We start from the raw sequence: 27,294 nt of genomic DNA, 5'->3' as shown, positions 1-27,294 counted from the left end.
ATATGACATGTTGGTTATCAGTACTTAATTACTAATACTAATTAATATTATTGTGTTGATTGTCTATGGTTTTTAAAAATGAAATAGATAAATAATACAATGTTTATATGAATATGTAACATGAATTTTTTTTTATTACTATGTAAAATATCTTCTTTTTTTTCAGCAAAATAAAATAATTTTTTTTTACATCAATGAGTTTTTTCTACTAAAATGTTTGGTACTATATTGTTAATGCTATTCTATTAATATACAACATTAAACTAATTATTTTATTTTAAATGAGATTAAAAAAAATATATATATAATTTAAGTAAATTTTGTCATTGAATATGATAAATCAAAAAGGTACCATAAAATTAGCTAATACCTTCTGAGAAGTATGTTATTAAATGCTCTTGTGTATTGACTACACTGTGATATGCTATAAATTATCTGTTAACTACCAAGTATTATTCTGACTAAAGTTATATTGAAAAGGGTCGATTGCTGTTAGTTGGCAATTTTATTTTTTATTTTTAATCATACAGTAGAACCTACATTATCCAAACTACTTGAGACCACGCTGAGTTCGAATAATAGAAATTAAAAAAAAAATTATTGCAATGAACATAGAATTATTATTAGACATCATTGGCTTATTTTACTTTTTATGACAAATTACATATTATATTATTTTACTTGTTACAAATACAATATGTTCAGTATTTAATATGTATACATTAATAAGCTAACTGCACGTGTAGACGTCGTTGAGATAAACTGCAACTGAGCGTGTGCATCGTGATATTTTATGCATTGACGTTCGGATACATAAATTGAAATGAAATAACCTTCGGATAATATGTTATACTGTATATGAAAAACACCCGACCTATGATAATATTTCTCTGATAATCATTTAAATATCTACTTGAGCAATACCGTGGAACTCTTCAATTATGATTTATTGAATTATTTGAAAAATATTAAATATAGAGCTTATACAGTGTAGTCGTATAAAACAATCAATTAAAAACATTGAGCTAACATAAAATGAAATGATGATTAGGTAACACTGTTTACCAATAGTTATTTTACTTGAAAATAAATTATTTTCTTTGTCCTAGTTTATACTTGTATGCAATTCTTTTTTTTTTTATGCTACTCAGTTATCGAATTTCGGGAAACTTACAAACCAAAAACATAGACATATGTACAAAAATAATCTAAGAATCTAACCAGATGTAAGTATATAACTACAAATTAATAAAATCATTGAATTTACGAATGATTAATAATGAGTGTTCTCGTCTGTAAAAAAATAAATTGTATATTTTAATTTAGACGTTGGTAAAATTGTATCATACAATTAGTTTCTTTATTAATGTAATGATTGGTAAGAATAGTTCAACAAATTATTTTATTTGTACCTACCTACGCTATAATGTATCATTATAAATATTTGTACATTGGCCAACGTTTATATCATTAATTTAATTTGCGAAAACGTGATGGCCGTAAACGTCAGGACAGAAGGTTATTAGAAACTACTCTTATCGTTTTTAGACCTCCATAGCAGTGGTTCCCAAAATGTATTCCATTGAACCTAAGGGTTCCGTGAGACAATCTCAAGGAATCCGCTTGGTATATGTGAATATTGAAAGTAGTAATTGTAATAAACAGAGCTGGGAAATTGTAGCACTAAAAATGTTACTTTCCAGCTCTTAAATATGTACTTAAAAATTCTAAAATATGCGCTATAAATAGCACGAAAAAATCAAAAAATATGCATTTAACTTGAAAAAATTATAAATTTATTAAAAAAAAATATGTAATTTTACAAATGTTTGGACTCATAGACACAGTCTGGACTGGTTTAATTATAAACTGTTAACAAAAATGCTAAATTACTTAAATATATTTGTAAAAATGTACTTATTACTAAATTATTTTATATATTTACTTTAGAAATTATTCTGGGTTATTAAAATATTTGATAATCTAATGCAATGATATAATAAGGGAATAACAATGACGTTACTAACTATTAATTCGTCAAATTGTCAATGAAAACAAAATAATATTTGATGAGGTATATTTATTTCCAATTAAATATTTTTAAAAATATAAAGAAGTAAATACAATTATTATCAACAAAAAGTTATTATTTTGTGTATTATATGAAAATAGCACTATAAACCCTAAATTAGCAAAATAGCAATAAAACCTGTAATTATGCAAAAAAAAATAGCAAAATTAAATTTTGTGTATAATATACAAGTAGTGAGAACCATATTTGTATCTTACGTTTGAATCAGAGGTGGATCCACGGGGGGAGGATTAAACCCCCCCCCCAAAACAGGAAAAATATATATTAAAAATCAATAATTTTATAAATTAAGAAAAAGATTTTTTTTTAAAGTGAGGAAAGAATATAATTTATATTTTTATTCATACAAGAAATTAGTAGTCTTGGATTTAAATTAATGTATTATATAACTTACTATTATCTTAATTCATTATCAATCACTGACTGCAATATTATAAAAAATATCACATTTTTTCAATCACCCCCTCCATCAAAAGAAAAAAGAAAATCCTGAATCCGCCACTGCTTTGGATCAAAGGCGTATTTGAGTTGAGGCCATGGAAGGGAAACTAATTTTTCTTCAATACAAACTTAAAAATAATTTACAGTTCATTACCTACAGCTCATGTTTCTGTTATAATGATAACATATTATAATGATAGATTAGTAATTTATATTCTTAATTGTTTATACATTACATTTTTTAAGTCAATGTATTGTATTAAAAAAAAATACCAGCCATGAGGGGCAAATGCCCCTTCGCCCCCCCCCTCAAATACACCCTTACTTTGGATGTTCTTGGATGAACCAAAAAATATATGCATTTGTTAGAACTTCCGAGCCCTGGTAATAAACAATAAACATGAACTATCTTTAAAACATTTTTTGAAGTATTGGTTTTTCAATAAATAATTTTAAAATTGGGTTAGAGACATTGAGGTTCCACGAAACAAACTATAACTGAAGGGTTTCGTTATCGTTAAAGTTTGGGAACCGCTGCTCTATAGGCTATATTAATAAGTTAATGAATTTATTATTATTCTATAATTCAATAACCGCATTGGGAGTCGAGGGTTGGACGCAATAGTAAGAAGCCCCTCAATTATGATATGATACGTATTTAATTTTACGAAAAATCTTATAGGTAATCAATTTTCAATAAAAAGCATCCTTTACGTAAAAAAATATTTTTCAATTTATGAGAATACTAAATAATCCGTTAAGTATCAAAATAATAATTTGGATTTATATAATTTACTAAACAGTATACAGTATATTATTATAATAATAATCGATATTTTAAATTAAAATAAGTTTGGATGAATTTATTGTAATAAACGTTATTTGTAACTAGGATTCGGAAGTTGTAGCACTAAAAATATTACTTTTTAGCTCTTAAATATGCACTTAAAAACTCTAAAATATGCGCTATAATTAGCACGAAAAATCAAAAAATATGCATTTAACTTGAAAAAAACGTAATTTTACAAATTGTTGGGTTCATTAGACACAGTCTGCACTGATTGAATTATAAACTGTTAACAAAAATGTTAAATTATTTAAATATATTTGTAAAAATGTACTCATTCTTAAATTGTTTTATATATTTACCTAGGAAATTATCTTAGATTATTAAAATGTTTGATAATCTAATGCAATGATATAATAAGGGAATAACAATGACGTCACTATTAATACATCAAGTTGTCGATGAAAACATAAAATAATATTTATTGAGGTCTATTTATTTCCAATAATTAAAATATTTTTTAAAAACATAATCAAGTAAATACAATTATTATCAACAAAATGTGATTATTTCTTACATTATATGAAAGTATACCCAAAAACAGCACTATAAACCCTAAATTAACAAAATAGCAATAAAACTCGTAAATATGCAAAAAATAGCAGATAAAATTTTGTGTATGATATCTGAGTAGTGAGAAACATATTTGTATCTTATTTTGGATGTTCTAAGATGAACCAAGAAAAATATGCATTTGCTAGAACTTCCTAGCTCTGTTTATAAAGTTTAAATATTACTTAAAAATAAAAATAAATGTAAAATGGTGACATAGATTCATAATGTATAGATATAACAACAAACACAATAAATAATGTTAATAATTTCTACTTTTTTTTTAACAAAAAAAGCATAGTTGTTCTTAATTTACTTTAACTTGAATTATAGAGTTACATCTTATTATTATAACACCAATCGTTTCTTAAAAAAATTATTAATTATAAAATTATATCAAAAAATATTATGCCCAGATACCCTATAATAATTTTCTATTATTGTCATACAGACAAACATGTACAATTATATACGTGAACAATTATAACTAATAATTGTTGTTAAAATTTTTATTTTTAATCTTAACATATAGCAAGATTATATTGTATTTAGTAGATAATAATTATTATATTTTAATAAACCAATTTTATTTCCATTTGTAAATTTTAATATAAATACAAAATTTATTATATTAACGTTCCTATCGTTAAGAAATGAACAATTTTCATTTATTCGTTTTTTTATTAGTTTCTTTTTCATCAGAAATCATATTTCTGCATAATTTGAATAAAAAATTATATCTTAAACTCGTGATTTAATATATCCCCATAAGAAAAAATCAAACGGCATCAAGTCACAAGATCGAAGTGGGTAGCTTTGAACTCTATGCAACCAGATTAGTCTGTCCAGAAACTTCTCACGCAGCAGAAGGATTATTTTATTTTCGACCATTAATACGCCCCTGCGTACACTGAAAAACAACGTAATTTATTTGTTATTGATGAGTAAAAATTTCGATTCCACAAGTACTTAAAAATAATATTGAACTGTGGTGTTGTAAAAAAACGTATAAATCTTATATTCATTTAAACTCAGACAACGATGTTGTCTAAAATGTTATTGATCATAATCATTATGAAGAAAACAAAATAATAAACCGTCAAATCGTGAGTAATAAATTTTCTTCTTCTTTTTCTTCGTAGTTTACGGCCTTTAAGACCAAACTGACAAACATATGCCATGCCATCCCTCTCTATCCTCCGCTAGAACTCGCCAATCAGCATCCAGTTCAACCCGCTCCACGTCTTTTGACACCTGATCTTCCCACCTCAACCTTGGTCTACCAAGTGGTCTTACGCCCTCTGGAGAGCCACATAGTATCTTATGAATAAGGGCTCCTTCTTTTCGTCATATGTGGCCAGCCCAAAAGAGCCGTCTCTTCCTGATATCGTCGACTATGTTTGGTTTCTGATATAGCTCCCTGATCTCCACATTATGTCTAATTCTCCACTCTCCTGTATTCCTATCTATGCAAGGGCCAAAAATCGACATCAAAACTTTTTGTTCAAATACTAAGGGGTTATTCTGTTGTATCTTATGGAGTGTCCAAGTTTCGCATCCATACATCACCACTGGTCGAATAAGTGTTCTATACAGTTGTACCTTTAGGCTTTTAGACAACATTCTAGATTTAAACAGCTTGTTCAATCCAAAATAGCATCTATTGCCAGCATGTATTCTTGCTTTTATCTCCTCTTATATTTCATTATTCTGAGTTATAAGTGTGCCTAGGTACTTGAACTTCTGTACTCAGCTAAATTTATATGCCCCCACTTCCAGATGAGTGTCTATATCCTCCGGCAAAACCGCCCTCTGAGCTATCATGTACTTTGTTCTTTCCACGTTTATTTCTAAACCAACTCTTTTTGCTGCCTCAAGTAATTCTTGAGTTTGTTCCATGAGCTCTTCTTTATTTTCCGCTAACAGCACTAAATTATCCGCGTACGCCAGAAGACTAAACTTTGTCTCACCTATCTGTACTCCCCTTTGTTCACAACTAGTGCTTTGAACCACTTTTTCCAGTACTAAGTTAAATAAAATGGGCGATAATGCATCTCCTTGTCTTAATCATGTTCTTACTTGGGCTTCTGTTGATAAGGAGTTTCCTATCTGTACTTTTATTTCCGTATTCATGGCGCTTGCCTTAATGAGATTGACTAAATTAATAAATGTAATAAATTAAAACGAAAATCTCTCGACAATAATAATGAGAAACCAAGTTAAATAAAAATAATAAATTATTAAAATTTGGTATAAAAAAAATTCGGGACGCAACTAGTATGATCTCAAAAAATAACCGGAACGCAATTCTGAAGGAATTGTTGCCACGGGACACAGTTCGTATGCAGCCAAAAAAAGAATGCATAAACAAATAATGAATGCAAGAATGGAAGTATAAAAAGAAATGGACGACCCAGAAGTGAATGAAATAAAGAAAGATCTACAACTGATGGATATACAGAACTGGTGAAATTTAACTCAAGATCGAGGCGTGTGAAGAATTGTTTTGGAAGCCAAGAGTCATTATAGCTTTTATCGTTTCGGAGTAGAAGTATAAATTAATTCCATTTATGGAATTTATTTTATATTAAAATATATATTTATATATTTCATAATTCTTTTATTACAATGAAATTAACAACATAATAACTTTTAAATACTAAAATAATGTTTAACTATAGATTTTGCATTATGTTTTAGGGCTTCAAGTAATAGTACATATTCAAACTCCATGCAGTTTTCGTCGGTTGATTATTCTTATTATCACGACTCTGCAAATAACATTAATAAATCTAATGATATTGTAATTAACTCTGATGTCACGGTAATTTATTGGAGTTCATTAAAATAATGTTAAATACATATAATTCATTATGGATTAACTATTGTTCAAATTTAAGAACAGATTTTCTTTATTGCTATTTTTTCTCAAATTAGGATACAATTCTTTCTGTCTACTGGAAAAATGGCATCTTGGGAGCCGCATCATTTAATAGTAATCTGTCTGAAGTAATAAGAAACCTTCATAAAAAAAATTACCAATATTAACACATTTTTATTTTTGGAAACAATGTAGATACAAATATTGCACGATGTTTTAGAAAGTAATTTAGACTTTAAAATTTTGAACTCTCTATTTATGCAAGTCAGACCAGCGTATGTATACTGTTTTGATATTTTATTTAGAATTTATATTTTTTATATGCAGTGGCGGCGCGATGGGAGTTGTATTGAAACAGCTACTTCATGACTGAAACGGGATGGGTAGATAGTGACGTTACCCCAACCCCACCCACACTTTAAATTTAACTTTTTACAATTTTTTTTACGACAATAATTAGTGCTTAATTCCTGCCGATACCTACTAATATTTTCAGAATTTCTGCTATTCCAGTTTTTCTAGAAAGTTGAATTTTCTATGGGTGGGTATGTTTTTTATGGATGACGTATCTATGAACACAATTGCTCCAGAGAACACAATTTTTTATACTATTGTTAAATTTTGATATATTGATTCATCTGTAATATTTTAATATTAATACAATTAAGTGTATCTTATATTCACATATTTTGTCAAAACGTATAATTTTACGTTAATGTTATTTTATTATGTTCCTGTAAACAATTGAACCATAATAATTATTATTCTATACACAACAGAAATTTTTAATAGTTTATGTATCCATGTTCAGCTCTAATAAAATCTACAAAAAAGTTTTTAAATTTTATTTAAAAAGTTTAATTGAAATGATTTTTAAATCGAATAAAATAAAAATTCAACAGATACTGTCGTCTGTTCTTTTACTTGGACTGAATTTTTTTTTAAATCGTCGTACTATTCCAAATTTCTACATCCTCTTTTCATATAAGTTGTATAATGATCAACTGTATTTATAATGAATATAAATCTTCATGATTTTCTTTGGACAAAATAATGTAAAATGGTTAAACAATGATATTATTATGGACTATTAATAAACTTTTATCATAGTGGGTTTTGTTATTGTTGAAATAGTTTAAATAAATGCAGTATGCAATTGATATAAAGAAACCAAATACAAGCTAAACATAGTCGTAGAATGTAGTTTAATGTTATCAAATAAGACAGCAATAATAATTCTATTACATTAAAGGGGGTTTAAGTATTATACTTGTATTTATTAGTGTGAGAAATATGGACAAATTATCGTTTCAATTTTAATTTTAATAGAAATCGGTTTAAAATTGTATATTATAAAACTGAATAATAAATTACAACCGAAGGCAGATTTATCTTTTTTATGGCTATATGCGTCAAAAATTTGCCGCCCCTATAATAGGTGAAGAAGTTATATTATCCCTTTCAAAATACCTAATCTAAATATTAAATATATAGACATATATACCTACATCCATTTGAATTTTTAGACAATTTTTTAGCTTTTATTAATTAGTCTACTTTGAAAAAATGTCAATGGATGTCCACTAAATGTAAATAAAAACAGATTTTCATAACAACAGCCTAGGATTATTTATATATATATATAGTCGATTTAGTAATATAGTGTGGCAGTCTGGGTATTTATTTTTCCCCGAAATTTCGGCGACAACAATATCCGATAAAAATAACGGTGCGTCAGGTGAACGCGATTTTTCGAGCGGGCGAGTGGGCGGGCGACGCGATATTCAACGCGCGCGAGCGAGTATCCTAGTTGCGGGCGGACGATTTGTAGACGTAACTATTTTTCGATTATTTTCAAGTTGATGACCCAAGTTAATGGTTGTTTGTTGTGAATGTAGCACATTCTTAAAAATGGACTCAAATAACGCAATACTTTATGAAAATACCTTGTTTAAGTACTATGCTACAAAGAAATAAAAAATGTCAAATAAAAAGAAATTAAAAAGAAAAAGTACAAAATAAATAATAAATACGAAATAAATTTTGTAAATATTTTATAAAGATAGCTCTACTGTGAGCTTCCCTTTTCACCGTCCCATCACTATCATTCCTCCATCAAATGTACTCATTGTACATATAATAGTATAGATTGTAAATATTCAATAAACGATATTTTATTAAAATAAAAATAAAAATATTTTATGGAAAATAAGAATAAAGAAACTAATATTGAACTCAAAACAATATGCTATAATTTAAAATACACTTAAAATAATACCTTCGTTATATTTTTTTAATTATTATTACCTATTATTTTAATTATAATCTAAAAATTTAAATAATCATTATCATAATTAATATTATTATTATTATTTATTTATAATTGTTATAATATTATGCAAGTTTATTAAAAATAATTATACGTGTTTATTGTTTACAAAATATGTAAAATATGTAATAATGTATAATCGCTTACTTGGAATTTCAACTTTTGTGGATACTAGTGATGGGCCTATCCGGATTTAAAAAATCCGAATTATTCGGATTTGTCAAATCCAGATTTTAGAGATGGGCATTAAATCCGAATATCTGAATTATCCGGATATCCGGATTTAACTTGAACATAGTATTATCAAAAACTGTTTTCTGTACAGTTGTTTTTATTTATAAAGAGTCATTATTAATGATTATAAATTGTAATGAACCAAAATAAATATAAAAATATTAACAAAATGCACACATTATTATACAATCATTTTTCGTAAATATGAAGCAATTAATTTTCGAATTTTTTTCATACGTTTTATATTTTTTAATAAAACCCTACAGAATTTACCGCCCCCAAATTTTGCCGCCCTAGGTAGCTAGTCTACAGTGCCTAATGGGAAATCCGCCCTTAATTACCACATCAAATACATTAAATATTATCTGATGTTGTTAATAATTAATAATATACACAAAAACTATTTATAATGGAAAAAATGTATAGTTGGTTGGCATTTTGACGATAAGATAAAAAGTACTTAACATAAATATTTCGATATTTTAGCGTAATAGACGAAATGCGTAGCACGTCGTTGTTATTAAATTAATTGTTGACTGTAACTATGGCAATAAATTTCTTCGTTGATAATTTTGAATATTATATAGATATTCTCAGTGGTGTTTTGGCAAAAAAACTAGAGGGTATACGCGTATTTAAGGATTTATGACAATGACTATTGTGTATTCATTAGGATCATGACTTATCACATTTTATCACTGAAAAAGACGCTCGCGAGTATTCAAGTCTTTTCTGGATCTCATGTTCACAAGTATAAACTTTAATATAAAAAAAAAAAATGTGTATTAATTTTATCCCACATTATTTCTTGATTTATCTAAGTATTTAAAGCTTCTATAGAAAATTCAATAATTTCCCGATTTTAAAGGCAAAAAATATAATATTATTTATATATTTATAATATATTTATTTTTTTTATTTACAATTATTGTAAAATAAAAGCATAATCATGTAATAGTCAAATAGGTAACTACAAAACATATAAAATATATACAATTCACTTTAACAGAACCTATATAATAAAAAGGAATAAATAACAACGGTTAAAATTGATTATAGTTTATCAGCAATGTATCAACATTGATCACGGATAGCAATAAATTGGAGATTACAAATGTTTATATGGAACGCCAGCGAATTCAGTTATCAGGAATCCATTACTACTACAATTCTAGCTCCATTTGAGAAATTTTAAGTGTTTCCAATATTTATCATTGCGTGGGCTATCTATGTTTATTTAATCAATGGCCACACTATCTAGTATATTCTTGTATAGAAACGTCAACGGCCGCTTGTAGATATTATAATTTGATACCTAATGAATATAGTTCGACGATAATATCTATGGATTTTTTTTCTATTTATGAAGTAGGTATACGACCGTATTGGTGTTACTTTTATAAAGTATACGCTAAATCACCATGATGGTTCACGGCTATACGTCGTATACCCGCGTATACCCTCCAAAACACCACTGAGTATTCAATATTAATAGAAATATACAGACGAGGAAAATAAAATTTTAAAATTCTTAACATTTTTTTTAAAAAAATATGAAATACCTATACATACCTAATACGAGTGCAAAATCAATGATACATGCATTTTTTTAGCTAAAATTGACAAAATATGCATTTTCAATTTTTAATCTCTTAACTCACCATTGTATAGTTCAGATTTCTAGTTTGATCTACTATAAATTGGGAACATACAAAACAATATGCAATTCCCTACAACTACCTAACCCTAATAATGACATACCCACCCGTAGAAAATTCGACTTTCTGGAAAAACTGGTACAGCAGGAATTCTGAAAATATGGCAGGAATTGGCAACAATTGAGCACTAATTATTGACGCAAAAAAAATTGCAAAATTAAAAATTGGGGGGGGGGCTGGGGTTAGGTTTCTAACGTACGTTAGATAGTGTTATGTGACATAAAAGTTTAATACATAATTTGCACATTTGATATACAATATTATTATATATATTTTATTTTTGGACCCGTTAATTTTAATATATATGTATCTGAATCTATAACTTTGATTTTGGGTAAGTACTCGCTATACGTAACTGCTTCATAGGAAAATAAATTACGCGTCATCACTGCTTGTATGCAATAGTTATGTAACTTATAATACAATTGTTAAATAGAAAAAATACTTTTAAATTATAGAAATGTTGTAGTATGTAATTTACAAGACGGAACATTTTTAAAAATAATTAAACAATTAGCTCATACAGGCAAAATAAATACATATTCTAGTCCAACTAACAACGATGATCATAAATCAGATGAAAAAATACATATATTGGCGAAACAATGTTTCAGTAAGTTCTTAATTATTTTATGGCTTAAAATATTGTATACTCGTATATCATTACGTGGTTTTTTTTTCGTGCTTCTTGCGATTTCGACAACATAATTATTCCAATCATCATAATCATGAAATTAAAAGATATAAATAAGTGCCTAGTTATAATGTAGTCAATTTTTTTTTTTTTTTTGGATCCCCTCATAGACGTAATTTGAGATTTTTATTTTGGGGGGAGGGCTAAACATTTTAAAACACATTATCCATATTTACCGAATCGATATCCATCAATTTTAGTGAGCAATATTGGCCATGCGGATGCCTATTGACAAAAGTTTATTGCTTATAGATGCATATCATGTGGAGAGTGGTGGGGTAAACATGTTTTAGAAGATTCTTAAAAAAAATAAGATAAACTTAATGGAAAACAAAAAAAAAATAACCTTCAATATGAATTACAGAAATATAAATTGTAACAGATAATGAGTCATGGTAAAATCCAAATATGTTATAACTAGGGCTCGGAAGTTGATGACCTTAAAAACATTAAAAATTAAAAATATTTGAAACCCCACAAAAAATAATTATTTTAACTATAGGAATCAACTTATTTATATTTTCTTTGGCAGTTTCATTTAATTGGTTATCCAGTGGAATTTCTATTTTTTTTTGCCTTTAAAACATTTAATAAATTCCAAAGACCGCACAATTGCTGTTTTATGATATTCTCTTTCCATATGTATCTTAAAATCTTGTAAAGCTTCTTTGTATTTTATCATAGAAATTTCTTTTAAAATCCCAAGTCTTTGTCCTCCAATCCCACCAAACTTGAGTCCAAAAAGTACCCATACTTTACAAAACGCTCCTTCTCTATTACGATTATAAGCTAACCAGATGTGCTTATTTAGCCATTCAACTTGAAAGCTTCTTTATAACCTTTTTTATTCATACTTACAGGGAAAATATAATTTTATCTAGGTGACCACGTTTCTTAAGTATTTGTAAAGCATATTTGGTTCATTTCGAATTTTTAGATTTGAATTTTCTTCAATAGCAAATGCAGTATCATATTGACTGTTAAAATCGACTACATACGAATAAGAAAATGCAGCTGGTTCTGACTCTGGTCGTAACACGCTTACATTTTCTATACTTTCACTTGAAGATGGATTATTTTTGTCATTTGTTTCTAATTTTAAAAAGTTTATTTCACTTTGAGGCTTTTGTAACATTGTAAAACTGAACAATTAAAGACGAAACTACAAACAAAAACTACGGACAACAATACGAATTACGACGACGACCATGCAATTACTAACATTTTAATATACCATAATACCAATATAAGATATGGATTAAATCTGTAATATAATCGTGTGACATAAATTAATTATGATAAGATAGCGATGGTTGAGGGGAAAGTTATACATCAAGAATGGGCGGTCTACGTTAAGACGAATTGCTTTTATCCCCGCATAATACGAGTATAAGTAATGCGTTATGGAGAATTTCTCATATAATGTGTTTGAGCAAAACAATATAAAAAATAAAATTGTATAGATTAAAATTAAATAAATAGTTAACGCTATTGAATTAATAAAATCTAACTTAGGTCAATGGGGGTGGGCACTTCGGGTCCCCCTTAAATTTGCCACAAGTATTTTGGTAATATCACTCCCCACTCCGACGTCTTAACTCTCGCACCATTCCTGTCATTTATTCCATTATTAATTTAATTCATTTTAGTTTCCTTCATACATTTATTTTTTTAATACTATTTTTGTTTATTTAATTGTTTTTCTATAATGTTTTTAACGTGTTTAATGTACCTAGTTAGTTATTAAGTGCATGTCATCCTTTGAATTTCTACATGAAGTGAAAAATAAAATATGAAACTATATAAAAAAGATTGTAAACCCAATTTTGACAAAATCGAATTTTTATTCGTCGTAACTCAAAATATAACAATCGTAAAAACTTAAAATTTTCACTGAATGCTTATATCACAGTTCGCTATAAATTGTATATGAATACTTTAATTAGCATTTTATAAACATTTTATAAAAATTTGGGTTTATTATAAGTTTTTTAAATTTTCGACAATAACTCAAAAGAGGAGTATATTTATGCAAGAGCGCCCATAGAAAAATTCTCAAGGGGGGGACAACATTTTAATTTATCAATTTATTCATAAATAGGAATGACCTACGATATAGGAAGAGGTTTACAATTTTACATTATATATATCAAACTGGAAGACTATAAAATAATAATAATTATTTAACCAATTTACTATAAAAGTAATTTATTGAAATTTTTATTTAATTAATAATATAAATTGGACATTTAAAACATTACTTATATTTATTAAAATATTAATTTACAAATATTATATAAATATTATGGTTGTGTACACACACATATACATACCGTATTTCTGGAAATACACAATATTTTAAGAATTGATAATTATCCATAGAATAGAAAGGAAAAAGCCTGTTGTTATTTATAGCTGATAACCTGATTAGCCAAACTAAATAAACCGATTTTTCATCAACAGATTACAAACATTCATACTATATTAAATTAAATTTTTAAATTATATTTAAATAAATAGATTCTGATCATAGTTAACAATTTTTCAAGATTTTTGACATTTTCCAGGGGGGGGGACATGTCCCTCCCTTGCTCCCCCATATGGGCGCCCTTGTATTTATGTACTTTATTAACTTATGTATGTATATATACTAGCTGACCTGGCGAACTTCGTACCACCTAACAGTAGATTCTTTAATTTTTTATTTATTTTCACGTTGCAATTCATGATGAAAAACATCGTTCTTGTGCGATTGGGCGTGACCATCCCCAATTGACATAATAATTTGTTTGACATCATCAAGCACATATCCTCAATGGAAATCAATACCTGATTTTAAATTTCTTCACTTGTTTGTAAATTCAGATCCCCTGTTCTATTGTGTATATTAAATAAAATATCGTCACATATTATCTTAATATTTTATCCACAAATCAATTGGTTTTGATAGAAAGCATGTACATATGATAATGGAAAACAATGTTCGTATATGATGAGCTTGTGATGAAATTACAGCATCATTGAGAGTTTAATCCCAATGTGTATCGTTTTCTAACAGAAGTAAACGATAACAGGCTTTTGTGTAAGATCCACACAATTCTCCATCAACTGTTCATAAATGTTGGAATAATGTTGGGCCACGCACATTGACTAATAGCAACCGTAAATAAAAACATTCATCATTGCTTGATTTTGGATGAACGGAATAAATTCGACCAATTGCATCGGTTGAATATACACTTGGGTAACCTGGAACTGGTTTTCCTTGTTATCTTCACATATATTTATTTTTTGATTGATTCCAAGTATAATATTTTGGCATTTTAGAATATAGCAGTGTTTGTGCGAAATGATCTCATCTCGAAAGGTGTGAGGCACGTCTCTAAAAAGAATGATCAAGATAGTAGATGTCTCTCTGTACTGCATTCTGAGCTGTGAAATACACTCTATCCATTTTCTAAGCGCACGACTAAGTGAACAACTGTGGGGTGTCTTTCATGAATTTGAAAAGAAAAAATTCGCCAAAATGCTTCATTACTGCTAACATACCGGCCCATTTGGCATTGGGTTATTTTATCATTTGAATTCTCTACACCAAATCCAATCACAACCATATCACTTCCTTTAGTTACATGTTTACATATGTTCTTGATAGATTTTACTTAATAGCAAAATTCAAAATTGATGTGTGCTTTGAAAGTTTTTGATAAGATCGGTGAATATGGTACAATCTAACGATTATCTATTTCAATATCTTATTGATTTACTTTGACAATTGTTGATCATCCATTGTCTGCTAGTGATTGCCGACGATAGAGTGGATAACCATCATTTCCAGTAATTGTTTCGAATATTAATGTCCATGGATAGGGCTTTAAACATTTACTATTTACCATACACGTTGCATTTTGATTATGTGTTCCACATGGACCATGTATCATGTTTTTGATAATTACTTCATGCGAGCCAGGGCTACTTGTTCATTAGGAATTTCAGCTTATATGACTTCATCAACTTCATTTGACCTAATTTTTTCAACCAACCAAATCAAAGTGTGTGCATGCGGGAATCCACGTTTCTGCCACTTTACAGAATACATCCAGCAACATGTCCCACCAAACACACAATGTTTAACAATTAAATCCATTAAAGATTTAAACTTTTGACTGAAGACTCTTGCTGTAATGTCGTGATGATCAATAGGTGATTGGTCAGGGAATAACGCTTGTTTAATTTCTATCCAAAGAAATATATATCGATTAAGCTGTTTTGAAGGAGTATGGTAACAAATACTGTGATACGATATTTTTCTATATATACCGTTTTATTCATAAAGTTAGAAAATTTAAAGGTGAACCTACCTCATTGAAAGATTTGTTTCTAATGCTATATCAAATATCTTTAAAAATAAAAACTGATCTATCCAACCTCTTTCACTCAGAATTGGTTTTTTGAGAGCCATAGAACATTGGTTTCAAGTTTAAATTATCAATAGAACAATATCATTAACCCAACAATGAAACATCATTCAAGCTAGGATTTCTATTAAACTTAAATTATGATTTATTGGAAAATATTTTTAAAGTTAATTTAAATGTCTTTATAGTTTAAAAATGAATAAATAATACGCAAATATATATTTATAGGAGATTTTAATTTTATTTGTATTATTATTTTTAGAATTTAAGACTTGTGAGCAATTAGTCTTATCCATGCCATTGGCTTCTGCACCTAAAAACGAAGACTCGCGAAAACGTTATATACGTAGTTTAGTTGATTTCACTCGAGAATTAGGTGTATGTGCATTAGGTGCATTATTATATTTCCTAGATACACCGGTGGCAAAATTAAATTTGCCAAATAACTTCTCCATAATGTCATTAAAAATTCTTAACATGGATGATTTGGTTTGGATTGGTATTAGTACATACGAATCATTGCAAATATTTTCGGCTCGTGAACACCCATCTGCATACAAATGGACTAAAAATTCAACTAAAGAAGGTCCAAGCATTTATAGTTTATTAAACAGATGTAATTCAATTATAGGTTCTAAATATTTAAAGAATATTTTAGCACAACCAACCAAAAATCTTAGCGTGCTAAAATATAGACATGAAGTAATAGAATTTTGCATAAAACCGTGCAACAAAAATGTAATCCACTCATTGATAAATTGTATCAAACGCTGTCGTTGTGTGTTAGTAAGTAATATATTAAGGTTTACTAATTTAGTTGCTAAATAATTAAATATTTTGAATAGGTATAACAAAACAAAGTATTGTAAATTTTAAAATGTACATTTTTTATATGTATATTACAATTTTAAGTTTATAATCATAAACGTAATGATAGGAACGTCCGTAAAATATTATTCCAGTAGGTTCAAAAATAACATTTTAAGGTATAAATAGTATCCATAAAAGGCTTTGCCTATTTCCAAAATCTTTTTTTATTCCATGCAAAATGTATTTATTAAATACATAATATATGGCTAAATTTTATAGATAGGAAATCCAAAACTTCACTTTCCATATGCCAAATCTTCCGAGTGTAGCATTGGATACAGTTCTAGCCTCTCTCAATATTGCATACAGGCAATGACGAAAACTGTAAACTACTTACATATAAAAAAACAATTGTTTCTAATTCTATTATAATAATTTTAGTCTGCTATGGTGAAAATTAATGGAGGTAATGCTTCAATATATCAGTGGAAATTATTATATCAAGTAAATATATATTTTTCATATTAGTTAAATTTAATGCTGGTTTTACGGGGGAAGGGGTCTAAAGGGGTCCGGATCCCTCCCCCCAGGTCACGCGTTTGAGTTCTGATATATAAGTATATATATTTTATTTATTTTATCTTTTAACTAAAATGCTATGCTATGTTTTTTTTATTAGTGTTAATTACATTTGAAGACTGTTAAATTATTAATAGGTTAAACATTTTTGTCTTCATATATTATAAGATAATGTAAAAGACCCCCACTTCAGAAAAAATTTAAAAAAAAACCCACTGGTTAAATTTATCAAACTTCAATAACATCATTATTTATTATCGTTAATATTTTAACTGAAATCATCAAAAATATTTTTTTTCATTTTTTACATTATAAACCATAAGTAATGGGAGGTAATAGTTATTGTTTTAAAAATGCTCATACATAATGTTATGAATATTTTGAATAAATTAATAAATACAAACAAAAAAGAAATTTATGATTATTAAATTTCAGACAGTTATAAATGCTGTAACAATTGGAGAAATATGTGAAAGATATTCTGAAGAAATTATATTTTTTAGAAAGGTAGGTTAGCTAAAAAGTAGTAATCAGTGTTATATGTTATAACACTGGTTACTATTTTTTTATTTATAACTTATAACTATAACCACTTAAATTTTTTGAAAAATATAACTCCAGTTTAAGGGCGCTAAAGCTATAGTAAAATATAATTAATTACAGATTAAAAATATATTGAAAGATAGTTTATACACCATGATTAACTCTATGTCATGTATAATTGATTTTGAACAATCAACTATAAAAGATCAATTTATTGTTAAACTTGGATTCGTACCAGAACTCGATGAAAGTAAACTAACAATAATTTAATATTAAATACTTGTTACTCATAGTTGATTTTTTGTTCCTAGAAAAATCAAAAATCAATAATATTACCGAAGTATTAGATGAAATAACGTTACAAGAACTACAAGATTTGCCTTCATACATTGGTAAGTGTTCCATTCGCAAAATGCCAGAAATTGGATTTTTATTGTGTCTTCCATTTTGGAAGCCTTCTGATGAAATGACTGAAAATGATTTTGAAATCCATAATTTGGAATTTAAGGTATGTTTTATTAATTCTAAATAATTTTCTATAGTACATATTTATACTTTTTGTAAATACTATGTAACTTTTTATTTTAGTTTCGATTGACAAATAATGTATATTACAAAACGTCACGATGTTATGGTTTGTATTCTATATTTTTAATTACCTATTATCTAAACATATGATACATAACCATTTAACACCTACAATTAAATTTTAATACAATAATTTTAATTAAATTTATTATTATTATTATAATTTTATATATACATATATATGCATATAATTATTAATTATCAATCTAATAAGATGATAAAATTACATAAAGACATCTTTATAGAACTAGATAAGATTTATGGACAAATTGAATCTAATATTATTCAAGAAGAAATTCAAATTATGATAAAATTAAGTGAACTTATTACACAACATTGGATAGGAGATTTATATGTAATTTTAAAATTAATTGCTGAACTAGATTGGTATGTATTTAATATTTTTAAATCTATTTGCTTAATGTTTTTCTTGAACAGTTGATTTATAAATATGTTATTGTTAATCTATGTTAAAAAACCAAATTTCATGATGCAATTGCTAATTTTTTTGTAAATACTGATTTTAAAAATCATGTAATTTCGTCATAATTAAATTGAACATATTTGTTCGCTCTAAGAAATAATATTTATCATTATGCCTCCACGTCGGCTGCCTAAATTTCCCGTCAACGGCCGATAAGCGTACACACACAATCACTGCATGTTAATTAATTTATATTTATTTTATTTTATTATTACTATCTGTTTATCGTTGTCCGTAATCGTGTGTTATGTAACCGAAAAGTCCGTGTCGTGTATGTATTATTGTCATTTTTCGTATGCGATTTATTTTTTCTTCTCGCAAAAACCACCGTCCAAGAAAGATATAGTTTTGCGTGCACGAATCGCCGTTTTATGATTTTTAGTTATATTTAAAACGTGTGCACAAATTGCCATTTTATTATTGTTTTGTAGGCGCAAATCGCTGATTTATTATTATTTTGTAATTATTTTACCATTATATTTTAAACGTGCGCTAATCGCTAATTGTATTGTTTTTGAGGGGCAAAGAGTCATTTATTATTATTATTTAATTGAATCGTCTATGTGGCTGTGGATTGTTTATTTGTTATTACCTAATTATTTTATACATTATTATTTATTGTTGGGCCGGCGGAAGGGCCGATTCTTATTATTATTTCTATTTTATAATATACAGCAACATAGTTATCATTTTATTACATTTTTACATTATTTTTAGTTATCTTTTTTTGTTCCATATTTATAAGCACACACCAACAAAAACACACCTTACACACCATATCTCATACCACCACATAGCTCAACAGTTTTGTAAGGCGTTCCCGAACACTTCTGATTGAGCTATTAGGTACCTATTATTATAGTTTATTCCAGCGGTTCTCACACTTTTTTTTTTCGCGTACCATATGAGTATATTATCAATTAGTCACGTACCATTAATGATTAAAAATAGAACCATACAAACTTCACATAGTTAAATTTATTCATTTTAAATAAAAAGGCAGTAAAATACTAAAATAAAATAATTATTTATTTATTATTACAAATTCATTAGTGTTTTTAAATTAATAAATGAGTTAAATATTGAATTTTTAATTTCCGTTCTACCACCATGCGGCCTTTCGCGTACCACAGTTTAAGTTTAAGAACCGCTGGTCTATTCCAATAAGTCTGGAAAAATGTACGACGAAAACGCATCCGGTTTCGCGCAGATATATCACGTGATCTACCGGTGGCGATCACTGTTGTCGACGATTCGGTTGTATACAGCCTGACTGTATTTTTAAACCATCACCACTTCGCGTGCCTAAGACCTGTTGACAACGTACTCCGCGTATACACTAATTTAACACTCTATATACACGGCGGCGAGCTTCGGCCGCCGACCGATCACGACGCATGCCGAATCCGTAGCCAATCACAGCGGACCTGCATGCGTGATTTCTTCCAGACTTAAACCGGGTTCACACTACATCCTGACATGTATTTTACCAGACCATGAGCTTTGAAAATGTGTGACACCAATATGTATCTTATGGTGATGCTATCAAATTTTGGTTACATATTTTCGCAGTTTTTTTTATTAGATATAAAATATTTTCATAAGTTTCAATAAATAATAACTGATGAATATTAAATTATATAGAAGACAGTATGTATCATATTATTATTAGGACTCGGAACTTAATGCACTTAAAAAGTACTAAATATGCATGCTTAAAGCCGGGTTCACACTACACCGTGCCGTGTCGTGTCTTCTAAAATAATTACTTCTGATTAGCTGAACTATATTGTTACATCAAGGTATGTTGTATAATAAATCACAAGTTACCTTACTAACCATATGATACCGTGAAGTTGATTTTATCCAACTTTTGAACATGTGGTTACCGATTTTAATAGTAATAATTTAATATTCTATGAGAACAATATTCATAATAACAAAGGGTTCGGAAGGTGTTGCATTTGCATGATTTTACTGGGTTTTTCAATTTATTGCTAAGTAACCTTGAAATTATTTTCATGACACTATGAAAAACCTAATGGGAAAATTTTGAAAGAAAATTTTAAATTTCAAACTGTTTATTTTATTTTATCTTATATATTTATACCTAAAAATTATCTTTAGCTTAGTATAATATACTAACAACATTTGTACTGTTATGTACGAGTATATTCAATAAAATATCTTTATGAACATTTTTGTGGTAAAAAAAAATTAAGTGCATATTTTTGAAGCATATTTGTACTTTTTTAAGCGTATAAGTGCATGCATATTTAGTACTTTTTGAGTGCATTAAGTTCGGAGGTCTAATAATAATATAATACATATTGTCTACGATATAATTTAATATTCATCAGTAATTATTTATTGAAACTTATGAAAATATTTTATATCTAATAAGAAAACTACGAAAATATGTAACCAAAATTTTCGCGGCACGCCAATCCATAAATTATGTGAACCATATTTTTTATATATACATATGTATGTATACTATTTACAATCTACTTTATTAAAGGGTTATTTATTGTGAAACATATTAATACAATCAATCGATCGAGACGGGCATACTTATAATAAATAATATTATATGTATTTACGATTAGCTCGATTAGTTTTCATATCGAATATCAATAATAAGTTAGTAAATAAATACTTATAAAACAATTTATAGATTTATTGCGGCACATTTAAAGGGTGTTCGCGGCACACCGGTTGGAAACCACTGCCATAAGATATATATTTGTATCACACATTTTCAAAGCACACGGTCTGGTAAAATACACGTCACGGCGTAGTGTGAACCTGGCTTTATTTGGAATAGACCATACAGTGTATAGCAGAGATGGTGAACCTATGACACGCGTAAACTATTTTAATGACACACGCAACCGTGTAAAAGTTTGTCATCAAAAACCACGGGATGTAAACTAAAATTAAATTGAGATTACAAAAATGAAATAATAAGTTTATGGTATTATACCTACACGCATTGAATTGAATATCTACACTGCTCAACAACTATTAATTTTATTACTTTTCAATAACAAAATCTTATTTGATAAGTACTTTATTAGGTGTATATTTATAAAATGGATATAACGTTTAAAACTGGTCCACGGCTAGCGTTTGTTATTACTCATTAGTCGAATCGAATGTGTTTCATGTGTTAAATTTGATCGTTGCCTTTGATTAGTTTGAATGCATCGTTTTGGCAGTTTTCATTATTGGTGAGTGTTATTTTTATAATAATTTAAAGGTCATATTTTTTAATAAATGATGTCAAAAAGTAAAAGTGGGAAACATTTCACGAACAATGGATCGTAAATAAAGAGTAGTTCAAAAAAATAATAAAGCGTTATGTTGTTTATGTAATGAAACAGTAGTTAGTCGCAGTTTTAATGTAAAAAGACATTTTGAAACAATTCATATGGGCATATTTTCTTTATCAACTGAAGAAAAGTTGGAATTAATTTCGCTAAAATTGAAACGTTTTAAAAATCAATCAAATAATTTCAAAGCTGCGTTTAAATCAAATAATAATTTAATAGCTGCTAGTTTTTCTATATCCCACTGTATTACACAGCATGGTAAACCAGTTTCCGATGGAGAATACATAAAAGAAGTTTTTTAATAACATCAAATACTTTATTTCATGATTTTGCGAATAAAAATGAAATAATAAAACGTATTCAAGATTTACCTATTAGTAGAAATATTGTTAAAGAACGAATTTTATGTATGAGTGGTGATATATCAAATCAGCTTCAAACTGATTTAGCTTTAGCAGACTTTTTTTCGATTTCTTTCGATGAAAGTACAGATGTAACTTCTCAGGGTCGTTTAGCAGATTTTGTTCGATTTATTAGAGTGAATAATATGAAAGAAGAATTAATAATAAAATTAATAACTATTTCTACTAAAGCAACTGGTCGTGACATTAAGAATGAAATACATAAAGAGTTTATAAATTTAAAAATCAATATTCAAAATATTGTTTCAATAACTACTGACGGCGCTCCAAATATGGTTGGTAAACACAATGGATTTATTAAACTTTTTTCCATTGAAATTTCACATCCTATCATCAACTTTCACTGTATTATACACCAAGAAGCGTTGTGTGCAAAATATAGTATGAAATCGCTTCAAAAAGTAATGGAAACTGTTACAAAAATTGTCAATTTCATAACATCTCGAGCTCTAAACAATCGACAGTTTGTCTAATTATTAGAAGTCGAATTGCAATACTCTGGTCTTCTTAGGTATAACAGTGTCCGATGGTTGAGTCACGGGCCAGTTCTTCATTGATTTGTTGAATTACTGGAAGAAGTACGTTTATTTTTGTTGGACAAATCTCAAGATTATCCAGGGCTTACTGATTTAAATTGGTTGAATGATTTGATGTTTTTCACAGATTTTGCTGCAATTTATAATGATTTAAATAAAAAAACTCCAAGACCGAGGTCAGTTTTAACTATATTTCATAAAAATAAAATTTTTGAAAAAAAAATTGAAATTTTTTGTAAATATCTACAAAATGAAAACTTGAAATATTTTCCTCATTTGAAAAAGCAATTAATAATAACAAAATAGGTAAAAATACTAAAAATGCATACAAATTATTTTCAAGCAGATTTTCCCAATTTCGTCATCTAGATGCAACTTTAGAATTTTTAATAAATCCACATAATATTACACTTGACGAACTTGAACTTAATTTTGTTGAGTAGTTAAGTATTGAAAATTTAGAAATGGAGTTAATAGAATTTCAGGGAAGTAATATTTGGCGAAATAAATTTATTAATTTGAATAATGAGCTGGTAAATAATCATCATGAAATTGGTAGGAATTTTTTAGGAGAATTTGATTCTCAATGAGTGGAAGTCTTCCAAATTAATTTGCATCTATGAAAAAACTAGCTCTTTCTTTATTGATAATATTTGGATCTACTTATGAGTGTGAGCAGCTTTTTTCTTCCATGAATTTTATTAAGTCAACTGTAAGGAATCGTCTTGGAACAGATTTAAGTGAAGCATGTGTTCAACTAAAATTAACCAATTTCAGTCCAAGAATTGATTCATTAGCTAATTAAATGCAGGAACAAATTTCTCATTAAAAATGCATGTGTAACCATTTTATATTTTTTATAAATTAAATTTTTTTAAATACTTACGTGTTACTTATACTTTTGGTATCTATTATATTTAATTTATTTGATAATGAAATATTTGACTTGTTTTTTACCATTCAAACCATGAATGTAGGAATTTTAAGTACGAAAAAGGGTTATCAAACTAGTTGACACGCAGGGAAAACAAAATCCAACCAAAAGTTTTATTTGACACGCCGGTACAAAAAGGTTTGTCATCCCTGGTGTATAGTATACTCACCGCTAATCGGTCGTTGGGAAAGTGGGCACGCAAATCGGTAACCGGGGTCAACTATAATTTTATGCTCCCGGTCCAAACAATACTTTTATATTCTAAATATGTTTATACAGACGTATAACTTTAAAGTTTTTTTCTATGTTAAAAAGAGTTATACTAAATTTTTGTATGCATCTAAATGATTAATAATGATTAAAAACAGTGGTCGAAATGGCTCAAGATAAGTAAAGGGATGCCTTATAATTCAGGATTTCTGATATCTTCATAACATTCTTCACACCTTGTGTACCTATAATATACTTTTTTTTTTTATAGTTCACATAAAGTATATTATCTTAGTCTATGGCTCTAAATACGGGTATAATGCGAGTTGCGAAACGGCTTATACTAAACAACAAATTAGTCGGGCGCCCGGGCCTGAATGTTAAAAACAATTATTTACACTGAAAGAAAAAAGGTCTTATAATATAAATATAAAAATGAAAAGTATATCATTTTAAAATACAAGTCTTAGGAGGAATGCGTTATTCTAGACAAAACAAGTAGAAGGATAAAAACTGTAAATACAAAAAAGTAGAGGGATGCCATCCCTCCGTATCACCCCCTCCACTTCGAGCACTGATTAAAAATTAATACATTTTTTATGGTCTATTTAGTATTAAATTAAATAAGTCACTAAATATTGAATATGTTAAGTTTAATAGGTTTTGCAGATGTTGCTCAAGATTTAAAATTAATAAAACCTATAATACTCCCAAAAGAATGTTGTAAAATAAATATAGTCAATGGTCGACACATTTTGCAAGAAAAATATGTGGATAATTTTATACCTAACAGTTATAATTCTTCAAAATTTAATCAACCTGTTAAAATTATAACAGGGTTTAATTCAAGTGGAAAGAGTATTTACTTAAAACAGGTTTGAAGTTTATGAACTTTGTTCTAAGATATTCTATAATTATTTGTTTGTACTAATAGGTAGCACTAATATCATATTTATGTCATATTGGATGTTATGTACCTGCAGAATACATGGAAATTAGTGTATTAGATCATATTCACACAAGAATCCAATCAACTGAATCTGTAAGCACTTTAATGTCAGCTTTTATGATTGATTTAAAACAAGTCAGTACACTTAAAATACAATTCATGTAAAATAAATATAATAATAATAATTTAAATACTAATAGATGTCGGAGGCATTAAATGAATCAACATGTGAATCTCTTGTAATATTAGATGAATTTGGAAAAGGTACTTCTGAAATTAATGGATTAGCTTTACTACTCGCAAGTATAAGTCATTTTTTACAAAGACCATTGAATTTGTTACCGCATGTCTTAATTTCAACACATTTTCATTCATTGCCAAATTTTCTTTGCCAAATAGTAAACAAAGATATATTATATCATAATATAAAAGTAAGTTATAGTTGTTAAAATTTTATGTTGAAACATTTTTTTTTTCAAAATGGCGTATTTTAGTATTTAATCATGAGTCACAAGATAGAAAATTCCAAAATAATATGCTTATTTAAAGTAGTTGATAAAATTGAGGATCAAAATATTAGTATGGCACACAGTATTGCAGCCTTAAACGGATTGCCAATGTGTATTGTTCAAAGAGCTACTCAGGTATAAAATAATTTTTACTAAGCAGTTAATTATTACACATATTATAAATTAAAAATTTATATCAGGTTCTTCAGTTACTTCAAAATGAAGAATGTGTTAATCCAATGATTGATAATTTGAGATATAAGTTATTTATTAGGTAATTATTTTTAATACTATTTAAATGTTTTATTTTTGTGTTTAATTAAATATTTCAAGAGAGCAAAATATTTTATAATATTACATAGTATATAATTTTGCTAGAGAATTTAAATAAATCCAACCTTAAAGGAGGCTATTAATAAAGGTTATACTGTATATTCTATTCTATCAACATATTAGTAAATTACATTCCTTATAATCTTTTAAATATACCTTAAGACTATCAATTTTATTTTATTATTTTAACTGTTTTATATATTTATTATTTTAAAAGCATAGTATTTAGTAAATTAGATATATATATTATATTTATATATAGATAGATTTTAAAATCTAATCCCTTGCTCGCATTACAAGTTATACCTGCGAAATGTAAAATATATCTTACACTAGAAAGTGGGCACTCAAATTTTTGCTGAAATATAATAAAAAATGCTGAACTACAATCTTTGTAAGCATTTTTTAATTTCAATTTATTGCTATGATTTATTATTAGATATTTAAATTCTATTGCTTATTTGATAACATATTTTGCAAATTGGGTGTTATAAGTATATATTATTAATGAATAATTTATTTTTATTTTTCAGAAGAAAACAGTTTATTGAAAAAGTGCTTGACCTTATGCAAGACAAAATCACAAATAGTACATATAAAAGTCTGTTGAGTGATTTGGAAAACATAAGATATCCATGAAATATTTCATGTAAAGTTAATTACTTTTGTTATATTTACCTTATTCAAACTTTAACAACATAAATAATATTATAAAATGTATAAACAATTGGAATAATAACATATGCAATTAAATTCAAACTTAACTCTATTTCATAATAATAATAGTAATAATATTTTAACTACATAGAACATTGGACGGGATTGTATTGTAGAATGTTTCACTAATATAATATTC

The 27,294-nt window shown here is 27.4% G+C and overlaps 1 protein-coding gene across 1 annotated transcript; it reads left to right on the top strand.

Moving 5' to 3' along the window:
• Positions 1 to 1,136: 1,136 nt before the first annotated feature.
• Positions 1,137 to 27,220, top strand: LOC112682230 (mutS protein homolog 5-like). The gene is made up of 18 exons (XM_025552749.1): positions 1,137 to 1,226; positions 6,633 to 6,756; positions 6,870 to 6,941; positions 7,009 to 7,088; positions 11,553 to 11,707; positions 16,469 to 16,992; positions 17,458 to 17,520; positions 18,031 to 18,102; positions 18,259 to 18,388; positions 18,450 to 18,646; positions 18,727 to 18,772; positions 18,972 to 19,113; positions 25,300 to 25,522; positions 25,582 to 25,731; positions 25,797 to 26,027; positions 26,091 to 26,240; positions 26,306 to 26,379; positions 26,972 to 27,220. Coding segments are annotated over exons 1-18 (2,541 nt in total). The 5' UTR covers positions 1,137 to 1,224; the 3' UTR covers positions 27,078 to 27,220.
• Positions 27,221 to 27,294: the final 74 nt, after the last annotated feature.

Source organism: Sipha flava, unplaced genomic scaffold (assembly GCF_003268045.1).
Source record: "Sipha flava isolate LNK unplaced genomic scaffold, YSA_version1 200_pilon_pilon, whole genome shotgun sequence".
NCBI lineage: Eukaryota > Metazoa > Arthropoda > Insecta > Hemiptera > Aphididae > Sipha > Sipha flava.
The sequence above is the reverse complement of the archived record's forward strand: the minus strand, read 5'-3'. Positions and strand labels throughout refer to the sequence as shown.

Excerpts from the sequence above, each read along its gene's own strand:
- LOC112682230 (XM_025552749.1), top strand. Across the intron at positions 7,089-11,552 it reads TTTATGCAAGTCAGACCAGC|AAATGTTGTAGTATGTAATT; the intron begins GTATGTATACTG and ends TTTAAATTATAG. Across the intron at positions 18,647-18,726 it reads TCCATAATTTGGAATTTAAG|TTTCGATTGACAAATAATGT; the intron begins GTATGTTTTATT and ends TTTTTATTTTAG.